At 36.9% G+C, this 23,742-nt stretch overlaps 1 protein-coding gene across 3 annotated transcripts in view; it reads right to left on the bottom strand.

The window, feature by feature from the left end:
* The window catches only part of CADPS2 (calcium dependent secretion activator 2), a 1,413,577-nt gene that overhangs the window by 792,771 nt on the left and 597,064 nt on the right, over positions 1-23,742 (bottom strand). For all 3 annotated transcript variants that reach the window (XM_053716670.1, XM_053716668.1, XM_053716669.1), the window contains exons 9-10: positions 17,378-17,444; positions 2,785-2,893 (exon numbers count right to left, since the gene is read on the bottom strand). In XM_053716670.1, the coding sequence (XP_053572645.1) occupies positions 2,785-2,893; positions 17,378-17,444 (176 nt within the window). The remainder of the gene's footprint in view (positions 1-2,784; positions 2,894-17,377; positions 17,445-23,742) is intronic.

Below are 23,742 nucleotides of genomic sequence, written 5' to 3'. Positions count from 1 at the left end.
CAACAGTGCATACAAATATTGCAACATTTAAATCATATGATGAACACCGTGAAAAATCAAAAATAAGAAATAAGATACAATGTGTTGGATTCCTTAAACTGTCAAATAAACCATATTGTGGATTTGTAGAATATGGCACACAATAAAAATAAGTAGTGAATGTGGTCTTAAAAATCAATAAATCAAAAAATCAAAAAATAAGATAAAGTGATGGGAAAAATGCAGAAAAAATAATATATATAATAACAAAATTAAATGTAAGATCCTACCAATGAAATTTAAACTAAACTGGTACCAGCTAATACCTCAATTCTCCTGATTCAATCTGGGTGATGGACTCGATGGTCCGATAATGCGTTATTATCTTAAAAACAGTAATCAAATAACACAAGCTATATAAATTACCACAAGCTATATAGTTATGACAAGCTATAAAAATATATGGACGACATAAAAACAGAGTGTGTGTATAGATTGGCCAAAACTAGTCCACAAACTCCTAAAGGTGTGTTTCCACAACTTTAAATAACTTAAAATAATGATAAGACAATAATAGTGTCCTTTGAGAGTCTTTTGGTAAATCCTTAAAAGTCTGGTAAAAATCCGGTAAGAGAAATCCTCAATGTGTAGTAGAGTCCCAAGTTCTATTCCTATGTTAAGACAAATACCTGAAAGAAATGGAAAAAAGCGCACTAAACAAACAGCGCTAATGGGTATGGACTATTGAAAATAGTCTTACCATTCAAATCCTGGTCCTGGATATAATGAGCCTCTCCAACTCTGGTGCAAAGTTTCGTCTACGCGTTTCGGCCCTCGTACCGGGCCTTTTTCAAGACATCATGACGAAACTTTGCACCAGAGTTGGAGAGGCTCATTATATCCAGGACCAGGATTTGAATGGTAAGACTATTTTCAATAGTCCATACCCGTTAGCGCTGTTTGTTTAGTGCGCTTTTTTCCATTTCTTTCAGGTATTTGTCACAAAGGTGAGCAAGTTAAAAAGAGGGGAAAGACAAAGCTTATCCCAGAGGACCCCTGACGTACGTTTCACAAAAAACGCTTCCTCAGAGGGGTGTGGAGCCGCTGCAAAATGTTATATTTATGAGTCTTTAAGACTCTCCTCCAATATTTGAGTGGATATGCCTGATTGCCAAAGCTCAATTTTCGTTGGCTCATATAAGTATCAATCACCAAAAAGACTCATAAATAACATTTTGCAGCGGCTCCACACCCCTCTGAGGAAGCGTTTTTTGTGAAACGTACGTCAGGGGTCCTCTGGGATAAGCTTTGTCTTTCCCCTCTTTTTAACTTGCTCACCTTTGTTGGTCTGGTATAATGCAGCTTTAATAATTGGTAAAAAATTTAAACTTTACTTAGCCCTCGGATTGTAAGGGCTTAGCCTATATTTATAATTCTGCTGCCAGATACCTTTGATACTGACTTCAGACTAATTTAAAAATTTCAGCTCAACTTAGGTGCAGTGTTTTTAATTTTTAGCGCTTGCTAAATGTATGTGTGGTTTAAATTTTGACTTTAATAAACTTTAGTGTATGAATGAAAAACATTTTTTCTAACTATAAACAATCTAGCTCTTATTTTGCGAGGGCAATGGTGGAATTTCCCTCACAGATTTAAGTTACCTATTCTTACTTGTAAGTCTATTTACAATTACTTGTTAGTTGTACCTTGCCCTTAACTTTAAATCTGTGACAGGAGGTATCAGTGGTTAGGAGATTACTAAACTCAAATTGGGCCACTCGCCCTTAACTACTGAATCTCTTGTATATAGCATACTCTGCCCCACCCCCACTTTCTCTCACTTTAAACCCATCCACATATAGCAGATAGCCAAACCAGTAATGAAGGCTATCAGAGGTAATGGTATATAAGAGTATATCGTCGAGCTGAAAAGGGAGATAGGAGATGAATCCCTACGACCGATAACAGAGAAACCATAAAATCAAATAGGCGATACTCTCTTCAAATCCCTCTGACAAACATTGTACCCTGAGAGGAATTGGAATTCTGAATGCTTAGAAGCGCTTATCACAGAAGAAATCATAAAAATCAAGCACAAACTTACTTCACCACCTCCATAGGAGGCAAAGTTTGTAAAATTGATATATTGGTGTGGCGGGAGGTGTATTTATAGGCATTTTGAAGCTTGGGAAACGTTGCCCCTCCTGGTAGAATTATATATCCCATACGTCACTAGCTCATGGGCTCTTGTCAATTACATGAAAGAAAAAGGCTAGGCACAGGAAGCAGTTAGAATTTATAAAGCCTTGTTTTAGTTAGAACATACAGTAGGTCAATATTGCTCAGCTGGAATATTAGTGAATCTTGATGCTTAAGTTTTATTCACTGTTCTTTATTTTATTTATTTATTTTATTGATTCTCAGATAAACACTATTGTCAGCCACAGTGAAATTTAACAATAAACATATGGTATGTCAAGAAGTAATGCAAAATAATATTGTCATCATCAGTCTGTATAGAGATCAAACAAAGAAATTAACATAGGTAGAAGAAAGAAAACAGATCAGCATAGTATCACACTTCTTGTTTTTGTGTAAAATGTGAGCTTTATCCTGAAAAGGCCAAAAAGCAAAATTGGTAATCAAGATTTTTAAAATTGTAATTTGCCTAAAACAGCTATTTTATTTGATGCATTTGCAAGTTTCAGAGGTTGCTTTTTGGCTTTTCTAGGGAGTATTGGTTTACTGAGCATCTTCATATTAATAGTTTGAACAAATAAATTCTAAACAATAGAATTCACCAACCTGAGTGAGGGTCTGTATAGTCCACTGTGTATCCTTCAAGCTGCATCAGCTCCTGAGGTTCAGATTTTTTCTCTCTGTAACTACACATTGCAAATGTGTACTGGCTTACCTGCAAAAGTAGAGGTTCTAGTTACAGTAACAGATCATAAAAAAAACTATTATATAGTATTTAAAGAATATATTGTAACATTACTTAAATAGTGCCAATTCTTATTAACATTTTAACATTTGAAACCACACAGTAACCAATATACATAGGTAATGTGTAGAAGATATACAGTATATATATATACTAAATTATTAGGTGCAAGTTAAAAATGGCCAATTGTGTTTATATTAGTATGTTTAGTTTAATATTAAAAAAATACAAACCTTGAATGTTATTGGGTTTGAAATTAATTACTGTTAAAGGCAAAGGCAGTGATGAGTGAAAGCAGGAAACAGCCACAACTCTGGCTTCACTTACTACTGCTTGTAAACAGTATTTGGATGTCTCCTAGCCAATGATAGATGCACTCTTTATAAAACTGTGCTTCTAGCTATACAGCGGTCATGTTCACTAGCATACAGCTAGATTACGAGTTATGCGCGCTATAGGGAAATTAACGAACGCAACAAAAGTTGCGTTATTTAACCCCTATAGCGATGCCATTAAAGGTTTTCAAACAGTCGGCTTGTGCGTGCAATATGGTGCTTTAAAGTTCCATACCGCACAAAATACAAGCACTGTTTTGACGTGCTTGTGCATGTTTTCCCCATAAACATCAATGGGGAGAGCGGGTCAGAAAAAGGTCTAACATCTGTGAATGAAAAGCTCTGTAACGCAGCCCCATTGATGTCTATGGGGGGAAAAAATAACGTTTAAACCTAACACCCTAATATAAACCCTGAGTCTAAACACCCCTAATCTGCTGCCCCCGACATCGCCACCACCTAACTACAGTTATTAACCCCTAATCTGCCGCTCCCGATATCGCCGCCACCTAACTAAAGTTATTAACCCCTAATCTTCCGCTCTCGATATCGCCGCCACTATATTAAAGTTTTTAACTCATATTCTGCCACACCCCAACATCGCCGCAACTATATTAAAATTATTAACCACGGGGGCGTGTCTAAGCCGTCAACATGAGCAGTCATGAATCGCAGCAGCTCTGTATATGACTTCAGTTATATACTAAATATCTTATAGCTAACTTCTCACACAATCCTATATTTGGAGGCATAAATTAAGAAAAAGTCCTGGTGCTAGCAGATACCTTTTTCTGCTTTAGCTAAGACCTCGGAAGATCGGAATCGACTGAGTATGCTGGCGGCGGCCTACACCAGACCATTAATACCCCCCCCCCAGTCTGATCTCAGGCCGGGTAAGAGCAGCTCTTTTCTGCTAAGTGTTTTAACATGGAGGCGGATATCTTGCTACTACTGCAACAAATATCTTACAAGATGGCGTCTCAGTTTACCTCCCTCACGGAGAGCCTCAGAGAGGGGCAGGGTAATGATGAGGAGGCTCTCCGTGAGGGAAGAGGCTGCTTCCGGGTGGTAAATCGCCATAGAACAAGCCACTGAGCTGTTGTTCGTTCCTGGTAGAGCGCTTCTCTCTTTGTATGCAAATTATTATGACCCTGGGGAAGTCTCCCTATGGGTGATGGGGGAAACCAGACGTGGACTCCTTGCCCAGTGTGCTTAGAGGAATGTGGCTGCACCTCACTGACGAGGCCCATAGGAGGCCGAAACGATCGTCTGGGGTTGTCATGTTCCTTGTTCAGAGGAGAATTGCCTGGTATTTCGGGGCTGGACTGACCTTACTTGGCAGGATCAGACTGATATACTTCAGGAAAGTTTTCTTCTGTGAAAAGCACACTGGTCTATAAGAGGCTGCTTCCGGGTGGTAAATCGCCATAGAACAAGCTACTGAGCTGTTGTTCGTTCCTGGTAGAGCGCTTCTCTCTTTGTATGCAAAATAATGATGAGGAGGATCATGTGACACACAGTTTGACAGCGTCCCTAATAAAGCAACAAGCCCTGGAAGTAGCAGAATATTATGGCGATAATGTGAGTTCCCAGAGTGGGAGTGTTAAATCAGTCATAAAACCGGAGGACGACGAAGATCTACAGCCAAGCAGCACCTACCCGGACTATACGCTGGATACTGATTCTAGTTCTGACATCCCTACTTTCACACAATATAGCCAGCTTCCTCTGTCGATGCGGCCGGTCAACGGGGGAATGAGAGTTGGCAAGAAGCCTCAGTATGAGGGGATATGGACATCAGGTGATTCCAGATGTTTACGCAGTGTGACTCTAGCATTCAGGTATATAGCTTTGAGAGCTACTGAGCTTGTGGTATGTGACCGGCAGTTTGATCTCCAACTATGTGAGCTGGTTGATAGTTATTCTGCCATTACAGCGTTTTATTTTTCCAGTTTCACCATAAGATGTAGAAGATGGTTATACATGTGTAAAAGACTCATGTGTGGTGTTATTGAGGTGGCTATCTTACAGACTTGGCATTGGATAAGTTATTCTACTATTTTTAATTTGTGTGGCTCTACTTGACTTCCTCATTTCCAATATCCCTGGGACTGGTAAACTTTCCTTGTTAGAGGCAGTGTTTTTTCTAATGAGCCATATAATGGAGTGTTTATCTAAATGTATTGCTATCCTCTCTTATGCCTTTACCTAATGTTATTGTTGATCATTTTCATAAGGTTAAGTAACAGTGTTTTCTTCTTTTTTTTTCTGTGCCAGTAATTGCCCGTATGCTCATTGCAGTCTATAGCTTAGTTTGGCTATGTATATGCGAAATATAAAGAGGGGGGCTCACCCATTGTGAAATGCTTATTTTTCTAGTATCATTACAATTAGACTTCTCCTAATTAATAAAAAAATATCTGTATTATCTATGAGGAGTAGTGGCCCATACCTAATATCTTAGGTTATAATAGTATATGACATATTTTATTAGTGTTTACTTCACAGGCTGAGGTATGTTGTGTAGTTCTTACATAATATACTCTTCATGTGTTTCACTATTACTTCTTCCTGTAACACACCCCCCTGTGATGAATATATTTGAAGCACATGGCCTTGGGGTCTCTATACTATCAGTAAGCGTACCCACGCACTGACATGTTCTATATAAGATATTACTATAAGATATATTATGTTTTGCAAAATGCCCATGTTTGTAACTAAGATATTTAAGTATATGTAATTAGGCATATGAATATAAATAATACGCCATGGTCCAAAAGTGACCGTATATCACTATAGTTCTACCACCTCCGGAAATGCCAGATATATTATATGGGTTCAAGAGAAGCCCATACGCTATTAGAGCCTTTTGTAAGGCATTGCCCTAAAGTTAACAGCTCTTTTGCTACAAAACTAAACAAACACCCCCTACAGTAACAGTATTACAAACCCCCACCCCCCAAACCCACAAAATAAAAATAAAGTAAAACCTAATCTACCCGTTGCACTGAAAAGGGCATTTGATAAAGACATTGCCCTTAAAAGGGCATTTAGCTCTTTTGCTGCCCAAGCCCTAATGTAAAAATAAAAACCCACCCCAAAACGAAAAAAATAGAGTACACAAAATAACAAACAAATTATCAAAAATAATAAAAATGATTCCTATTCTAATACCCATTTAAAAACAAAAAACTAAACAAAATAAAAAACCTAATCTAGAATAAACTACCAATAGCCCTTAAAAGGGCCTTTTGTAGGGCATTGCCCTAAGGTAAACAGCTCTTTTACCTGAAAAGAAATTACAAAGACCCACTAACATTACAAAACCCACCCATTAAACCCACAAAATAAACAAAACTATCTAAAAAACCTAATCTACCCATTGCCCTAAAAAGGGCATTTGTATGGGCATTGTTCTTAAAAGGGCATTTAGCCCTTTTGCTGCCCAAACCATAATCTAAAAAAAAAAAAACATCCAAAAAACCCTTAAAAAAACCCACTAACCCCCGATGATTCACTTACAGTTTTTGAAGTCTTGCTTGAACGATCTTCATCCAGGCGACCTCTTCTATCTTCATCCAGGCGGCGAAGTCCTCATCCAGGAGGCCTCTTCTATCTTCATCCAGGCAGCATCTTCTATCTTGATCCTGGTGGCGCGGAGCGGGTCCATCCTGAAGACATCTGGCACAGAGAATCCTCTTCATATGGTCGCCACCGTACATTGAATCTTCAATGCAAGGGAGCCCTTTCAAAACGGCATCCCTTGCATTCCTATTGGCTGAAATTTTTGAATCAGGAATTAGAGCTGCTAAAATCCTATTGGCTGTTCAAATCAAATCGTTTATTATTTTTCATAATTTAGTGTGTTATTTTTTGTAATTAGATACTTTGTAATTTTTAGAGTAGTGTTAGGATTTTTTTAATGTGTAGCTTAGTTTTATTTAATTGGTAGTTAGTTTAATTTTAGTTAAATAGTTATATTACTTTAATTGTTAGTTTAAACTTAGTTCTTTTCATTTGACAGGTAAGTTTTAATTTAAGATAGGGAAATTTTAATTTTAATATAAAGTTAGGGGGGCGTTAGGTTTAGGGGTTACTAGTTTAATTTAGTTTTTGCGATGTGGAGGGCTTTCAGTTTAAGAGTAATAATAATAATAATAATAATAATAATAATAATAATAACTAGTATTTATATAGTGCCTTTCTCCCAGTAGGACTCAAAGCGCTTTTTCAGCACTCGCACTTGGAATTAACCATATCGGTGAATAGTAATAGTTGTTATTATTAATAGTTTACTTTAGCATATTTTGTTGTGGGGGCTTGCGGTTTAGGGGTTAATAGGTTTATTATAGTGGCGGCGGTGTAGTGCTTAATAACTTTAGTACAGTGGGTGAACAACAGATTAGGGGTTAATAATATTTAAATAGTGTTTATGATGGGGGAGGGTGGTGGTTTAGAGGTTAATAACTTTATTATAGTGGTGACGATGTCGGGGAGCGGCGGAATAGGGGTTAATAATTATTTTTAGTGGCAGCGATGTCAGGGGCAGCAGATTAGGGGTTAATAAGTTTAATATAGTATTTGTGATGCGGGAGGGCCTCGGTTTAGAGGTTAATAGGTAGTTTATGGGTGTTTAGTGTACTTTGTAGCAGTTTAGTTATGTTACATAATGCTTTTAGATTGCCTGACTGTAAAACTCGTAATGGCAGCACTATGAAAGTCCCATGAAAAAAACGTAATTTTTACGTGTGCAGGACTGACGTTGCAGTACAGGCTAAAAGGGTGCGGTACAGCTATACCGGCAAGACTTGTAATGGCCGCGGTGCTGTTTTAACGCTGGAATGGCCGTTTTTTCAGTGTTAAAACATGAATGCACAACTCGCAATCTAGGTGATAGTTTAGGATGGAATTTTACCACAGAGTGTCTGACGCTACTGCACTCTGAAGCTCTCTTCAGGATGTAAAACATTGTGGAACATCCTACTGCCATATATTGCTCAACACATGTTCCTTATCTTACTTAATCATTTTGTTTTGGAAAGCTTAACAAATTAAATGTGGAACTTAAGCTTTTGATTTCAAACGTTAGTAGTAAATATCACACAATAATCAAAAAAATTACATGGTCTCTTAAAATAAACTGTAACAATTAAAATAAATCACTTGGAAACATAAATATCTAAATACAAAGTTTGATTTGAGCACATAATGGTAAAATTAATTAGCAACAAATATATTTAAAACCATATAATTGCCCGTATGCTCATTGCAGTCTATAGCTTCGTTTGGCTATGTATATGCGAAATATAAAGAGGGGGGCTCACCCATTGGGAAATGCTTATTTTTCTAGTATCATTACAATTAGACTTCTCCTAATTAATAAAAAAATATCTGTATTATCTATGAGGATTAGTGGCCCATACCTAATATCTTAGGGTATCATAGTATATGACATATTTTATTAGTGTTTACTTCACAGGCTGAGGTATGTTGTGTAGTTCTTACATCTTCATGTGTTTCACTATTACTTCTTCCTGTAACACACCGCCCTGTGATGAATATATTTGAAGCACATGGCCTTGGGGTCTCTATACTATCAGTAAGCGTACCCACGCACTGACATGTTCTATATAAGATATTACTATAAGATATATTATGTTTTGCAAAATGCCCATGTTTGTAACCAAGATATTTAAGTACAGGCAGTCCCCGGGTTACGTACAAGATAGGGACTTTAGGTTTGTTCTTAAATTGAATTTGTATGTAAGTTGGAACAGGCACTTTTTTTAGGTGAAACTCTAGCCAAACATTTTTTTTTTTGTTTTGGATAGCATAGGATAAAGTTTGTTTTGCTATCTGTGCCCCTGTTAAGAAAATTTTACATCACTTTCTGTCCTTGTGACAATTGGATTTTCAGTATTTTGGATTAACCTGGAAAGAAGGATTGTCGATAAAGCTCTATTTTCTCTGTATGTAAGTACGAGTTGTACTTAAGTCGGATGTCTGTAACCCGAGGACTGCCTGTATATGTAATTAGGCATATGAATATAAATAATATGCCATGGTCTAAAAGTGACCGTATATCACTATAGTTCTACCACCTCCGGAAATGCCAGATATATTATATGGGTTCAAGAGTAGCCCATACGCTATTAGAGAGGTATATAAAACACTATATATCATTCAGGTTTATACATATTGGTTTGTTATAAAATGGAGGATTCACAAGTTTATGTCAAGCACTAGTTTGTCTCTGACTTTAAGGTACTTTGTTGCTTTTTTCCCATGTTTTTATATGTCTACAACTTTAATATGTCTATGTGACAGTTTATATGTGATGTATTATTTGAAAATCCTCAAAAAAAGAAATATAAATTAAAAAAAAAATGTATTAACCACTATTCCGCCGCACCCCAACATTGCCGCCACTAAATAAAGGTATTAACCCCTAAACCTATGGCCTCCCACATCATTACCACTAAATAAACCTATTAACCCCTAAACTGCCAGCACCCCACATCGCAAAAACCTAAATTAAACCATATTAACCCCTAAACCTAACCCTAACGTAACCCTAACCCTAAACCTAACACCCCCTAACTTTAACATAATTAAAATAGAGCTAAACTAAAGTTACAATTATTAACTAAATAATACCTATTTAAAGCTAAATACTAACCTGTGAAATAAAACCTAAGCTAGCTACAATATAACTAATAGTCTATCTTAGCTATCTTAGGTTTTATTTTTATTTTACAGGTAAGTTTGCATTTATTTTAACTAGGTAGACTAGTTAGTAAATAGTTATTAATTATTTACTAACTACCTAGTTAAAATAAATACAAACTTTCCTGTGAAATAAAACCTAACCTGCCTTACACTAAAACCTAACATTACAAGAAAACGAAATTATACAAAACAATAAAAAATATTCCTATTCTAATACCCTTTAAAAAAAACACAAACAAAACACCCCCCGAAAAAAAATAAAAAAAAAATAATCTAAAATAAACTACCAAGGGCCCTTAAAAGTGCCTTTTGTAAGGCATTGCCCTAAAGTTAACAGCTCTTTTGCTACAAAACAAAACAAACACCCCCTACAGTAACAGTATTACAAACCCCCACCCCCCCCCAAACCCACAAAATAAAAATAAAGTAAAACCTAATCTACCCGTTGCACTGAAAAGGGCATTTGATAAAGACATTGCCCTTAAAAGGGCATTTAGCTCTTTTGCTGCCCAAGCCCTAATGTAAAAAACATAATTTATGTAAGAACTTACCTGATAAATTCATTTCTTTCATATTAGCAAGAGTCCATGAGCTAGTGACGTATGGGATATACATTCCTACCAGGAGGGGCAAAGTTTCCCAAACCTTAAAATGCCTATAAATACACCCCTCACCACACCCACAAATCAGTTTAACGAATAGCCAAGAAGTGGGGTGATAAGAAAAAAGTGCGAAAGCATCAAAAAAATAAGGAATTGGAATAATTGTGCTTTATACAAAAAAATCATAACCACCACAAAAAAAGGGTGGGCCTCATGGACTCTTGCTAATATAAAAGAAATGAATTTATCAGGTAAGTTCTTACATAAATTATGTTTTCTTTCATGTAATTAGCAAGAGTCCATGAGCTAGTGACGTATGGGATATAAATACCAAAGATGTGGAACTTCCACGCAAGAGTCACTAGAGAGGGAGGGAAAAAATAAAGACAGCCAATTCCGCTGAAAAATTAATGCACTACCCAAAACAAAAGTTTCAATTTTAATAATGAAAAAAACTGAAATTATAAGCAGAAGAATCAAAACTGAAACAGCTGCCTGAAGTACTATTCTACCAAAAACTGCTTCTAAAGAAGAGAAAACATCAAAATGGTAGAATTTAGTAAAAGTATGCAAAGAAGACCAAGTCATTGCTTTGTAAATTTGATCAACAGAAGCTTTATTCTTAAAAAGCCCAGGAAGTAGAAACTGACCTAGTAGAATGAGCCGTAATCCTCTGAGACGGGGAATAATCCGACTCCAAATAAGCATGATGAAACAAAAGCTTTAACCAAGATGCCAAAGAAAACCAGAAAACCAGAAAAGATAACAAATAGACTAGAAGTCTGTCTGAAATCTGAGTAGCTTCAACATAATATTTCAAAACTCTTACCACATCCTAAAGAATGTAAGAATCTTACCAAAGAATTCTTAGGATTAGGACACAAGGAAAAGACAATAATTCCTCCACTAATGTTGTTAGAATTCACAACTTAGGTGAAAATTGAAATGAGGACAGCAAAAAAACACCTTATCCTGATGAAAAATCAGAACAAGGAGATTCACAAGAAAGAACAGATAATTCAAAAACTGTTCTAGCTGAAGAGATGTCCAAAAAGAACAATACTTTCCATGAAAGTAATGAATGTCCAGAGCAAGCATATGCTCAAAATAGAAGAGCCTGAAAAACCTTCAGAACCTGTAGAACTAAATAATGGTGATCTTAACCACCAAATCAAGAGATAAATATTAGGATTCGAAGATTTAAAATGCGAAATCCTAGAATCCCTGCACCATAATTCAGCATAAAAGACTGGAAAGGTTCTTTCTATTGAAAATGAGCAAAGGGGATTAAATCCATGCTGTGGCCATAAGACCTAAAACTTCTATGCATATATAGCAACTGAAGGAAATAATAGAGACAAAAGGTACCGACAAACGGAACACAATAAAATTGTCCCTTGTCTGATAGAGACAAAGACAGTGACACAAACCATCTGGAAACCTAAAAAAGGTGACCCTTGTGTGAGAAATCAAGAGCTTTTGAAAAAAAGATCCTCTAACTATGTCCTGAAGAGCAAGTGAATTATATGAGATTCCGCATCCTCATAAAATAATCTGAATGAAAACAGAAAAATGAAAATATGCATTTATTGTATCTAATGAAAACAAATAATGCTATCACTGACCAAAAAAAGGCAGAATAGTTTGAATAAAACTCCAAAACCCATTTCCTAAAAATGGAACTGGAAGAAATACCCCAGAAGATTCCAGGTCTGAGCAGCGCTTGATCCCCATGGGTGCCCAGCCATGCTTCAACAGTACCTAAAATATATAGGACCGAAACACACTTAAAGAAAGTGTAAGCCTTACTGGAATAAAATCAAAGAAATTTGGACCGAATAGAACCAAATAAATTTCAAAGAAGTCTTAACCTGCCCCTTGCCAGCCAAGCTGGAATACGGCACGTACATCGCAATATTAGGGAGCTGATTTCGAACTGAAAAAATTTCCAATTATAAACATGTTACTTGGGAAAGAATTCAGGAATTCGTTCCTTAATAAGAACAACCAAACTAGTATAAGCTTAAAGTTTTAATCTTAGAACTCAATCTTGAAGCCCAGAGTAACAGTTAAGAATGGAATCCAATTATAAAACAAATAATTGATTATCTTAGAACAAAAGAAATATGGATTTTTTAAAAATCACAAAATTCTTCTAGCTGAAATAGCTAAAGACATAGATTAACCCTCATTTGCGAACATATTCAATAAAATGAAGACACAAATAAAATTATTAGCATGATAGTCCAGTTAAAGGAACAGTCAATACAGTGGACTTGCATAATCAATAAATGCAAAACAGCAAGACAAATGCAACAGCACCTAGTCTAGTAAATGTTGTCCCTTAACAATGCTAAAATAAATCATAATCTGATACTTGATCTTAAAGTAAACAGAACAAAAATGAAGCAATTGCAACATCCAAAAAAAACACAGGACCAAGAAAAGTACCTGGAACTAAATAATTTTCCATAAATAAGATACAACTATCTAAAGGAACATAAATACTATTATGCTATAGAAACAATAGCCCAATTAGTAGGAGTAGAGATAGCCCCAATAAATTGGAGAACCCTCCAAATTGAATGCTGGCAAAGAATATAGTTTAAAACATTTGAAGAAGGAATAAAAGAAAATTCTCAGCCTATTCCATTCCCTAGTATGGGGAATTGGAAAGAAAACCCCTGAAAACACAGAAGAATAAATAAGCAGAAATAGTGTCAGCTAGTCTTAAAAAACTAGTTACCTTAATATCCAAAATAATCAACACCTTTTTAACAAAGAACAAATGTACTTTAATAAAAAAATAATAAAAAAGTAGATTTGTTAGTGTCAATATCTGATGAAGAAAATTCTGAAAGAGAAAAAACATCATCAGAGAAGGATAAATCAGTATGTTGTTGGTCATTTGAAACTTCAATAATTAAAAAAGAAGTGAAAAAGACCTAAAATTTTTTATTAGAAGGCACAAAGTCAGACAAAGCCTTTAACATAGAATCAGAAAAATATTTCTTATAAATCTTCTAAATATTTCTTGCACATAAGATGTAAGAATGGCAATATATAAAGCATAAATACTAATGGATTCTGCATGTAAAAATATATCATAATAACTTATTACAAACCATAGCTAAAGATAAACATTTATAACATTTAAAATAAATGGACTTAGCTTTGGTAGAACTGAACTCAGTTAAGCGTTTTTCCAGAAGTAGCTTTTGATCCAGGGTCAATCTGAGACATCTTGCAATATGTAATAGAAAAAACAACATATAAAGCAAAATCTATCAAATTCCTTAAATGACAGTTTCAGGAATGGGAAAAAATGCCAATGAACAAGCTTCTAGCAACCAGAAACAAATAAACAATGAGACTTAAATAATGTGGAGACAAAAATGACGCCCATATTTTTTAGCGCCAAAAAAGACGCCCACACTATTTGGCGCCTAAATGCTTTGGCACCAAAAATGACGCCACATCCGGTAACGCCGACATCTTTGGTGCAAAAAAAGTAAAAAAAATGACGCACATACAAACAACTTCCGGTGACAAGTATGACGCCGGAAATGACTAAGAAATTTTTTGCGCCAAAAAAGTCAGCGCCAAGAATGACGCAATAAAATGAAGCATTTTCAGCCCCCGCGAGCCTAACAGCCCACAGGAAAAAAAGTCAAATTTTAAAGGTAAGAAAAAATTTAATATCCAAATGCATTATCCCAAATAATGATACTGACTGTCTGAAATAAGGAATATTGAACATCCTGAATCAAGGCAAATAAATGTTTAAACACATATATTTAGAACTTTATATAAAAGTGCCCAAACATAGCTTAGAGTGTCACAGAAAATAAGACTTACTTACCCCAGGACACTCATCTACATATAGTAGAAAGCCAAACCAGTACTGAAACGAGAATCAGTAGAGGAAATGGTATATATAAGAGTAAATCGTCGATCTGAAAAGGGAGGTAAGAGATGAATCTCTACGACCGATAACAGAGAACCTGAAATCATTGAATTCAAATAGGCAATACTCTCTTCACATCCCTCTGACATTCACTGCACGCTGAGAGGAAAACCGGGCTCCAGCCTGCTGCGGAGCGCATATCAACGAAGAATCTAGCACAAACTTACTTCACCACCTCCACGGGAGGCAAAGTTTGTAAAACTGAATTGTGGGTGTGGTGAGGGGTGTATTTATAGGCATTTTAAGGTTTGGGAAACTTTGCCCCTCCTGGTAGGAATGTATATCCCATACGTCACTAGCTCATGGACTCTTGCTAATTACATGAAAGAAATAAAAACCCACCCCAAAACGAAAAAAAAAGATTACACAAAATAACAAACAAATTATCAAAAATAATAAAAATGATTCCTATTCTAATACCCATTTAAAAACAAAAAAACTAAACAAAAAAAAAACCTAATCTAGAATAAACTACCAATAGCCCTTAAAAGGGCCTTTTGTAGGGCATTGCCCTAAGGTAAACAGCTCTTTTACCTGAAAAAAAAATTACAAAGACCCCCTAACATTACAAACCCCACCCATTAAACCCACAAAATAAACAAAACTATCTAAAAAACCTAATCTACCCATTGCCCTAAAAAGGGCATTTGTATGGGCATTGTTCTTAAAAGGGCATTTAGCCCTCTTGCTGCCCAAACCATAATCTAAAAAAAAAAAAAAAAACATCCAAAAAACCCTTAAAAAAACCCACTAACCCCCGATGATTCACTTACAGTTTTTGAAGTCTTGCTTGAACGATCTTCATCCAGGCGACCTCTTCTATCTTCATCCAGGAGGCGAAGTCCTCATCCAGGAGGCCTCTTCTATCTTCATCCAGGCGGCATGTCCTATCTTGATCCTGGTGGCGCGGAGCGGGTCCATCCTAAAGACATCTGGCACAGAGAATCCTCTTCATATGGTCGCCACCATACATTGAATCTTCAATGCAAGGGAGCCCTTTCAAAATGGCATCCCTTGCATTCCTATTGGCTGAAATTTTTGAATCAGCAATTAGGAATTAGAGCTGCTAAAATACTATTGGCTGTTCAAATCAGCCAATAGGATTTAAGCAGCTCTCATTCTATTGGATGATTCATAGATAGAAGACGCCAGCTGAATGAAGACTTCTCGCCGCCTGGATGAGGAACTTGCCACCTGGATGAAGATAGAAGAGGCCGCCTGAATGAAGGCTTCTCTCCACCTGAATGAAGATCGTTCAATCGGGACTTCAAAAACTTTAAGTGGGGGTTAGTTTTAGGCTTTTTTTAAGGATTTTTTGGGTGTTTTTTTTTAGATTAGGGTTTGGGCTATTCCTAAACAAGCTAAATGTCCTTTTAAGGGCAATGCCCATACAAATGCCATTTTCAGGGCAATGGGTAGCTTGGGTTTTTGTTAGAGTTAGGTTTTTTTTATTTTCGGAGGTTGGTTAGGTGGTGGGTCTTTGTGGGGTTTTTTTTACAGGTAAAAAAGCTGTTTAACTTTTAAGGACTATTAGTAGTTTATTGTAGGCTAGGTTTTTTTTTATTTTGGGTGGGCTTTTTTAGTTTGATAGGGCTATTAGATTAGGTGTAATTCTTTTTTAATTTTGGATAATTTCAAATCAACACATGTTCCTTATCTTACTTAATCATTTTAATTTTAAAACCAAAGAAATAAGGGGTGGGGCACATGCAACCTTGGGGTGAAGTATACAAAGTATATACAAGATACATAGTATCCCCAGATTTCTCTTAAAGAAATGTGCATACAATACAACACTACTTAAATGTTTGTGTAGAATGTTAATGCATTATGTTTTGGAAAGCTTAACAAATTAAATGTGGAACTTAAGCTTTTGATTTCAAATGTTAGTAGTAAATATCACACAATAATCAATTAAATTTATTGCAAAAAATTACATGGTCTCTTAAAATAAACTGTAACAATTAAAATAAATCACTTGGAAACATAAATATCTAAATACAAAGTTTGATTTGAGCACATAATGGTAAAATTAATTAGCAACAAATATATTTAAAACCATATAGAGGGCTAGATTACAAGTGGAGCACTAATTTATCGCGCTCGCGCAAAAGAGGAAATTTGCCCATATGTGGGAGCGCAAAAATTAACCATTACAAGTGGTTAATTTTTTAAAAGTGCCCCAAATGCCCTCAAAATAGAGGGCATTGTAGTTTTTAATTAAAACAATGTAGCATTAAATTAAATTAAAAACAACTGCACTAGGCAGTTTTTGAGGTCTAAAGTTGGTGGGAGTGGGGTGTTAGAAAAAAAAAATGCACTGAAAATTGACTTTACATTGTGATCTATGGGAACTGTATGTTTGCTTATTCACACTATTCGGGTTAACGCTAGCGTAAAATATATGGTAGCTTTCCTTTCATGTGAATATGGCTGTTAAAGGGACAGTCTAGTCCAATTTTTTTTACATGATTCAGATAGGGCAAGTCATTTTAAACAACTTTCCAATTTACTTTTATCACCAATTTTGCATTGTTCTCTTGGTATTCTTAGTTGAAAGCTAAACCTAGGAGGTTCATATGCTAATTTCTTAGACCTTGAAGGCCGCCTCTAATCAGAAAGCATTTTGACAGAGGCTTAAATACAAGGCAATTACAGAGGTAAAAAGTGTATTATTATAACTGTGTCTGTTTTGCAAAACTAGGGAATGGGTCATTAAGGGATTATCTATCTTTTAAACAACAACAATTCTGGTGTTGACTGTCCGTTTAAATGTAGGCAACTTCAGGATTCTAAATCTATCTAAAACTGCACTTACCTGCACAAGAACAAAGTAACGTTTCTTCCATCTCTTCCAAACCTTCTGTCCGACTGCATATAAATACCTGAGAAACACATATATGATTGGAATTTTTTCTGAACAATAAAAATAACATAATTAAAATGGACATTACGGAGCAAAAATGGATGCTCTATTTTGTTAGAGTATGTACATTTAGTGCTAGCGAGCCTGCCATGCTATGTGTTTATATTCCCCCTCACAATGAAGTTAAACTCATAGTTAAAATACTGCTAAAGAACCACAGTGCACTTCTGATCCAAAGCAGATACACCTGCTAAGCAGGCAGCTGCACAGCTAGGTTGCGCAACTGCTGAGCTCATTGGCATGTATCCACTCGGAACTAGGATCTCTCAGTGGCTCCAGATTTGTACTTTAACTATGTGTTTAACCTATTAAGTTAAGGATAAGCACATAGTATTGCGGGGTCGCTAGTGCTAACATTACATGCTCCAATGAGAGAGAGCAAGCACGTTTTTTGCTATAATGTCTCTGTCATATTTAATATATATTTAATAATATAATAAATATATTAAATTGAGAACTAGAACAGTACTTGAAATACCATATATATTTGTCCAATTCTAGCATGAATGTTAAACACAACTTAATTAGATAGAGAATAAAAAACAAATTATTAAATAGAAAGCAATGACCACCATTAAAGGGATAAGAAACAGTAAAAAAAAAATAGTTTACAGCAATAAAAAAATTGTTATAATAAATTAATATATAAATAATTGTATTCTAGTATCAATTTTGGAGAGAGAGAGAGAGAGAGAGAGAGAGAGAGAGAGAGAGAGAGAGAGAGAGAGAGAGAGAGAGAGAGAGAGAGAGAGAGAGAAAAAAAAGAAAATTTATGGTTACCTGATAAATGTATTTATTTTTTGACACTTTGGGGGGTAGTTATCAAGCCGTCTACTTTTCAGCCTTCGCCGGCCCAATACGCCCGCCTAAGCTCGCCTACCTTCGCCGCCGCGGACCTTGAATACGTTCGCCTAAGTTATCAAATAAAGCTGTCAAAAAGCCGCGGGGCGATGAGCAGCGGACTGTGAGAGTTATCACTCATCCGATCTCGCTGCTCTTCGGCTTTTTCCCAGCTTTATTGCTAGCCTGTCACTAAGCACTCACACTAACTACACTGTTCTATCCCTATACCGGCGCCCCCAGAGCCTCCCGCAACTCAATAAAGTTACTAACCCCTAAACCGCCGCTCCTAGACCCTGCCGCAACTCTGATAAATGTATTAACCCCTAAACCGCCGCTCCTAGACCCTGCCGCAAATCTGATAAATGTATTAACCCCTAAACCGCCGCTCCTAAACCCTGCCGCAACTCTTATAAATGTATTAACCCCTAAACCGCCGCTCCCGGACACCGCTGCCACCTACATTATACCTAGTAACCCCTATCCTGCCCCCCCCTATACCGTCGCCCTCTATAATAAAATTATTAACCCCTATACTGCTGATCCCGCACCTCGCCGCAACTAAATAGTTTAACCCCTAAACTGCCGCTCTCTGAACCCGCCGCAACCTATATTAAATTTATTAACCCCTATCCTGTCCCCCCTACACCGTCGCCACCTATAATAAATTTATTAACCCCTATCCTGCCCCCCACTACACCGCCGCCACTGTAATAAAATTATTAACCCCTAAACCTAAGTCTAACCCTAACCCTAACGCCCCCCAAACTTAAATATTAATTAAATAAATCTAAATAATATTTCTATTATTAACTAAATGAATCCTATTTAAAACTAAATACTTACCTTTAAAATAAACCCTAATATAGCTACAATATAAATAATAATTATATTGTAGCTATCTTAGGATTTATTTTTATTTTACAGGCAACTTTCAATTTATTTTAACTAGGTACAATAGCTATTAAATAGTTATTAACTATTTAATAGCTACCTAGCTAAAATAAACTGAAATTTACCTGTAAAATAAATCCTAACCTAAGTTATAATTACACCTAACACTACACTATACTTTAATAAATTATTCCTATTTAAAACTAAATACTTACCTGTAAAATAAACCCTAATATAGCTACAATATAAATAATAATTATATTGTAGCTATCTTAGGATTTATAATTATTTTACAGGTAACTTTGTATTTATTTTAGCTAGTTAGAATAGTTATTAAATAGTTATTAACTATTTAATAACTACCTAGCTAAAAGAAATACAAAATTACCTGTAAAATAAATCCTAACCTAAGTTACAATTAAACCTAATACTACACTATCATTAAATTAATTAAATAAACTACCTACAAATAACTACAATTAAATACAATTACATAAACTAACTAAAGTACAAAAAATAAAAAAGATAAGTTACAAAAAATAAAATAAATAAGTTACAAACATTTTAAAAATATTACAACAATTTTAAGCTACTTACACCTAATCTAAGCCCCCTAATAAAATAACAAACCCCCCTAAAATAAAAAAATGCCCTACCCTATTCTAAATTAAATAAAGTTCAAAGCTCTTTTACCTTACCAGCCCTTAAAAGGGCCATTTGTGGTGGCATGCCCCAAAAAGTTCAGCTCTTTTGCCTGTAAAAGAAAAATACAACCCCCCCCAACATTAAAACCCACCACCCACATACCCCTAATCTAACCCAAACCCCCCTTACAAAAACCTAACACTAATCCCCTGAAGATCATCCTACCTTGAGTCGTCTTCACTCAGCCGAGCAGCGATGGAACCGAAGTGGACATCCGGAGCGGAAGAAGTTAATCCTCCAAGCGGCGCTGAAGAAATCTTCCATCCGATGAAGTCATCATCCAGGCGGTGCTGAAGAAGTCTTCGATCCGGGCGATGTCATCTTCCAAGAGGCGCTGAAGAGGTCTTCTATCCGGGCGATGTCATCTTCCAGGCCGGGTCTTGAATCTTCCTCCCGCCTACGCGGAACATCCTTCTTCGCCGACGGACTACAACGAATGAAGGCTCCTTTAAGGGACGTCATCCAAGATGGCGTCCCCTCACTATCCCGATTGGCTGATAGGATTCTATCAGCCAATCGGAATTAAGGTAGGAAAAATCTGATTGGCTGATGGAATCTTTACCTGTAAAATAAATATAAATCCTAAGATAGCTACAATATAATTATTATTTATATTGTAGCTATATTAGGGTTTATTTTACAGGTAAGTATTTAGTTTTAAATAGGAATAATTTATTAAAGTATAGTGTAGTGTTAGGTGTAATTGTAACTTAGGTTAGGATTTATTTTACAGGTAAATTTCAGTTTATTTTAGCTAGGTAGCTATTAAATAGTTAATAACTATTTAATAGCTATTGTACCTAGTTAAAATAATTGAAAGTTGCCTGTAAAATAAAAATAAATCCTAAGATAGCTACAATATAATTATTATTTATACTGTAGATTTATTAGGGTTTATTTTAAAGGTAAGTATTTAGTTTTAAATAGGATTAAGTTAGTTAATAATAGAAATATTATTTAGATTTATTTAATTAATATTTAAGTTAGGGGGGCGTTAGGGTTAGACTTAGGTTTAGGGGTTAATAATTTTATTACAGTGGCGGCGGCGTAGTGGGGGGCAGGATAGGGGTTAATAAATTTATTATAGGTGGCGACGGTGTAGGGGGGGCAGATTAGGGGTTAATAAGTTTAATATAGGTTGCGGCGGGTTCAGGGAGCGGCGGTTTAGGGGTTAATACATTTATTATAGTTGCGGTGGGCTCCGGGAGCGGCGGTTTAGGGGTTAATACATTTATTATAGTTGCGGTGGGCTCCGGGAGCGGCGGTTTAGGGGTTAATATGTATAGAGTAGCTTGCGGTGGGCTCCGGGAGTGGCGGTTTAGGGGGTTATAACTTTATTTAGATGCGGCGGTGTAGGGGGGGCAGATTAGGAGTGTTTAGACTCGGGGTACATGTTAGGGTGTTAGGTGTAGACAGCTCCCATAGAAATCAATGGGATGTCTGTCAGCAGCGAACTTGTACTTTCACTATGGTCAGACTCCCATTGATTCCTATGGGATCCGCCGCCTCCAGGGGTGGCGGTTTGAAAACCAGGTACGCTGGGCCGTAAAAGTGCCGAGCGTACCTGCTAGTCATTTAATAAGTAGCAAAAGTAGTGAGATTGTGCCGCACTTGTGTGCAGAACATCTGGAGTGACGTAAGAATCGATCTGTGTCGGACTGAGTACGGCGGATCGAAGTTTACGTCACAAAATTCTACTTTTGCCGGTCTCGAGCCTTTGATAACTAAGGCGAATCAGCCTCGCCACAAATACGCTGCGGAATTCCAGCGTATTTGAGGTTGACGGCTTGATAACTACCCCCCAATGAGTCCACGGATCATCTTAATTACTAATGGGATATTAACCTCCTGGTCAGCAGGAGGAGGCAAAGAGAACCACAACAGAGCTGTTAAATAGCTCCTCCCCTCCCACTCCACTCATTCGATCTAAGTTAAGGAAAGAAAGGAAAAGCCAAGGTGCAGAGGTGTCTGAAGTTTACAATAACCCACAACCTGTCTTACAAGAACAGGGTGGGCCGTGGACTCATCGTGTCAAAAAAGAAATACATTTATCAGGTAAGCATAAATTTTATTTTATTTTTTATGACACGATGAGTCCACGGATAATCTTAATTATTAATGGGATTCAATACCCAAGCTAGAGTACACAGATGATATGGGAGGGACAATACAGGGAACCTAAACGGAAGGCACCACTGCTTGAAGAACCTTTCTCCCAAAAGCGACCTCAGCCGAGGTAAAAGTGTCAAATTTGTAAAACTTTGAAAAAGTGTGAAGAGAGGACCAAGTTGCAGCCTTGCAAATCTTCATTTTTGAATGCCCATGAGAAAGCAACAGCCTTTGTGGAGTGAGCCGTAACCCTCTCGAGAGGCTGCTGTCCAGCATTCTCATATGCAAAATGTATAATGCTCTTCAGTCAAAAAGAAAGAGAAGTAGCCGTAGTTTTCTGTCCCTTACGTTTTCCTGAGAAAATCACAAAAAAAGAAGACTGACGAAAGTCCTTAGTCGCCTGCAAGTAAAACTTTAAAGCACGGACCACGCCTAAAAAGTCGTTCTTTCTGAGAAGAAGGATTAAGACACAAAGAAGGAACAACAATCTCCTGATTAATGTTCCGATCAGAATCAACCTTACAAAGAAATCCTAATTTAGAATGTAAAACTACCTTATCTGAATGGAAAATAAGGTAAGGAGAATCATACTGCAATGCCGAGAGCTCTGACACTCTACGAGCTGAGGAAATAGCAACAAGAAATAAAACTTTCCAAGATAACAACTTAATATCTAAGGAATGCATAGGCTAAAACTGAGTCCCTTGAACTTTGAGAACTAAATTAAGACTCCATGGAGGAGTAACTGGTTTAAACACAGGCCTGATCCTGACCAAGGCCTGACAAAATGATTGAACATCTGGGACATCCACCAGACGTTTGTATAACAAAATAGATAAGGCCGAGATCTGACCATTTAGGGAGCTTGTCGATAAACCTTTCTCCGAACCCTTTTGAAGAAAAGACAAAATTCTAGGAATCCTAACTTTACTCCATGAGTAGCCTTTGGATTCACACCAATAGAGATATTTACGCCAAATTTTATGGTAAATCCTTCTAGTTACGGGCTTACAAGCCTAAATCATGGTCTCTATGACAGAATCAGAAAACCCCCGCTTGGATAAAATTAAGCGTTCAATCTCCAAGCAGTCAGCTTCAGAGAAACTAGATTTGGGTGAAGGAAGGGCCCCTGAATCAGAAGGTCCTTCCTCAACGGGAGTCTCCAAGGTGGCAGAGATCTCCACCAGATCCACATACCAAATCCTGTGAGGCCAGGCCGGTGCTATGAGTATCACCGAAGACCTATCCTGTTTGATTCGAGCAATTACCCGAGGAAGAAGAGCAAACAGATGAAATAGGTATGCTAGACTGAAGGTTCAAGGGACCACCAGAGCATCTATCATTTCTGCCTGGGGGTCCCTGGACCTTGACCCATATCTCGGGAGCTTGGCATTCTGTCGGGATGCCATGAGATCCAATTCCGGTTGACCCCACTTGAGAATAAGGTTGGAGAACACTTCCAGATGGAGTTCCCACTCCCCTGATGAAAGGTCTGTTTGCTCAGGAAATCCACCTCCCAGTTGTCCACCCCTGGGATGTGGATTGCCGATAGGCAACAAGAGTGGGCTTCCGCCCACTGGATTATTTTGGCTGCCTCTGTCATTGCTAAGGAACTCCTCGTTCCTCCCTGATGATTGATGTAAGCCACTGAAGTTATGTTGTCTGACTGGAACCTGATAAACCGGAGTGAGCCTAACTGGGGCCAGACC

Source organism: Bombina bombina, chromosome 6 (genome assembly GCF_027579735.1).
Source record: "Bombina bombina isolate aBomBom1 chromosome 6, aBomBom1.pri, whole genome shotgun sequence".
Classification (NCBI taxonomy): domain Eukaryota; kingdom Metazoa; phylum Chordata; class Amphibia; order Anura; family Bombinatoridae; genus Bombina; species Bombina bombina.
Note: the sequence above shows the minus strand (reverse complement) of the source record. Positions and strands in the feature narration are given on the sequence as shown.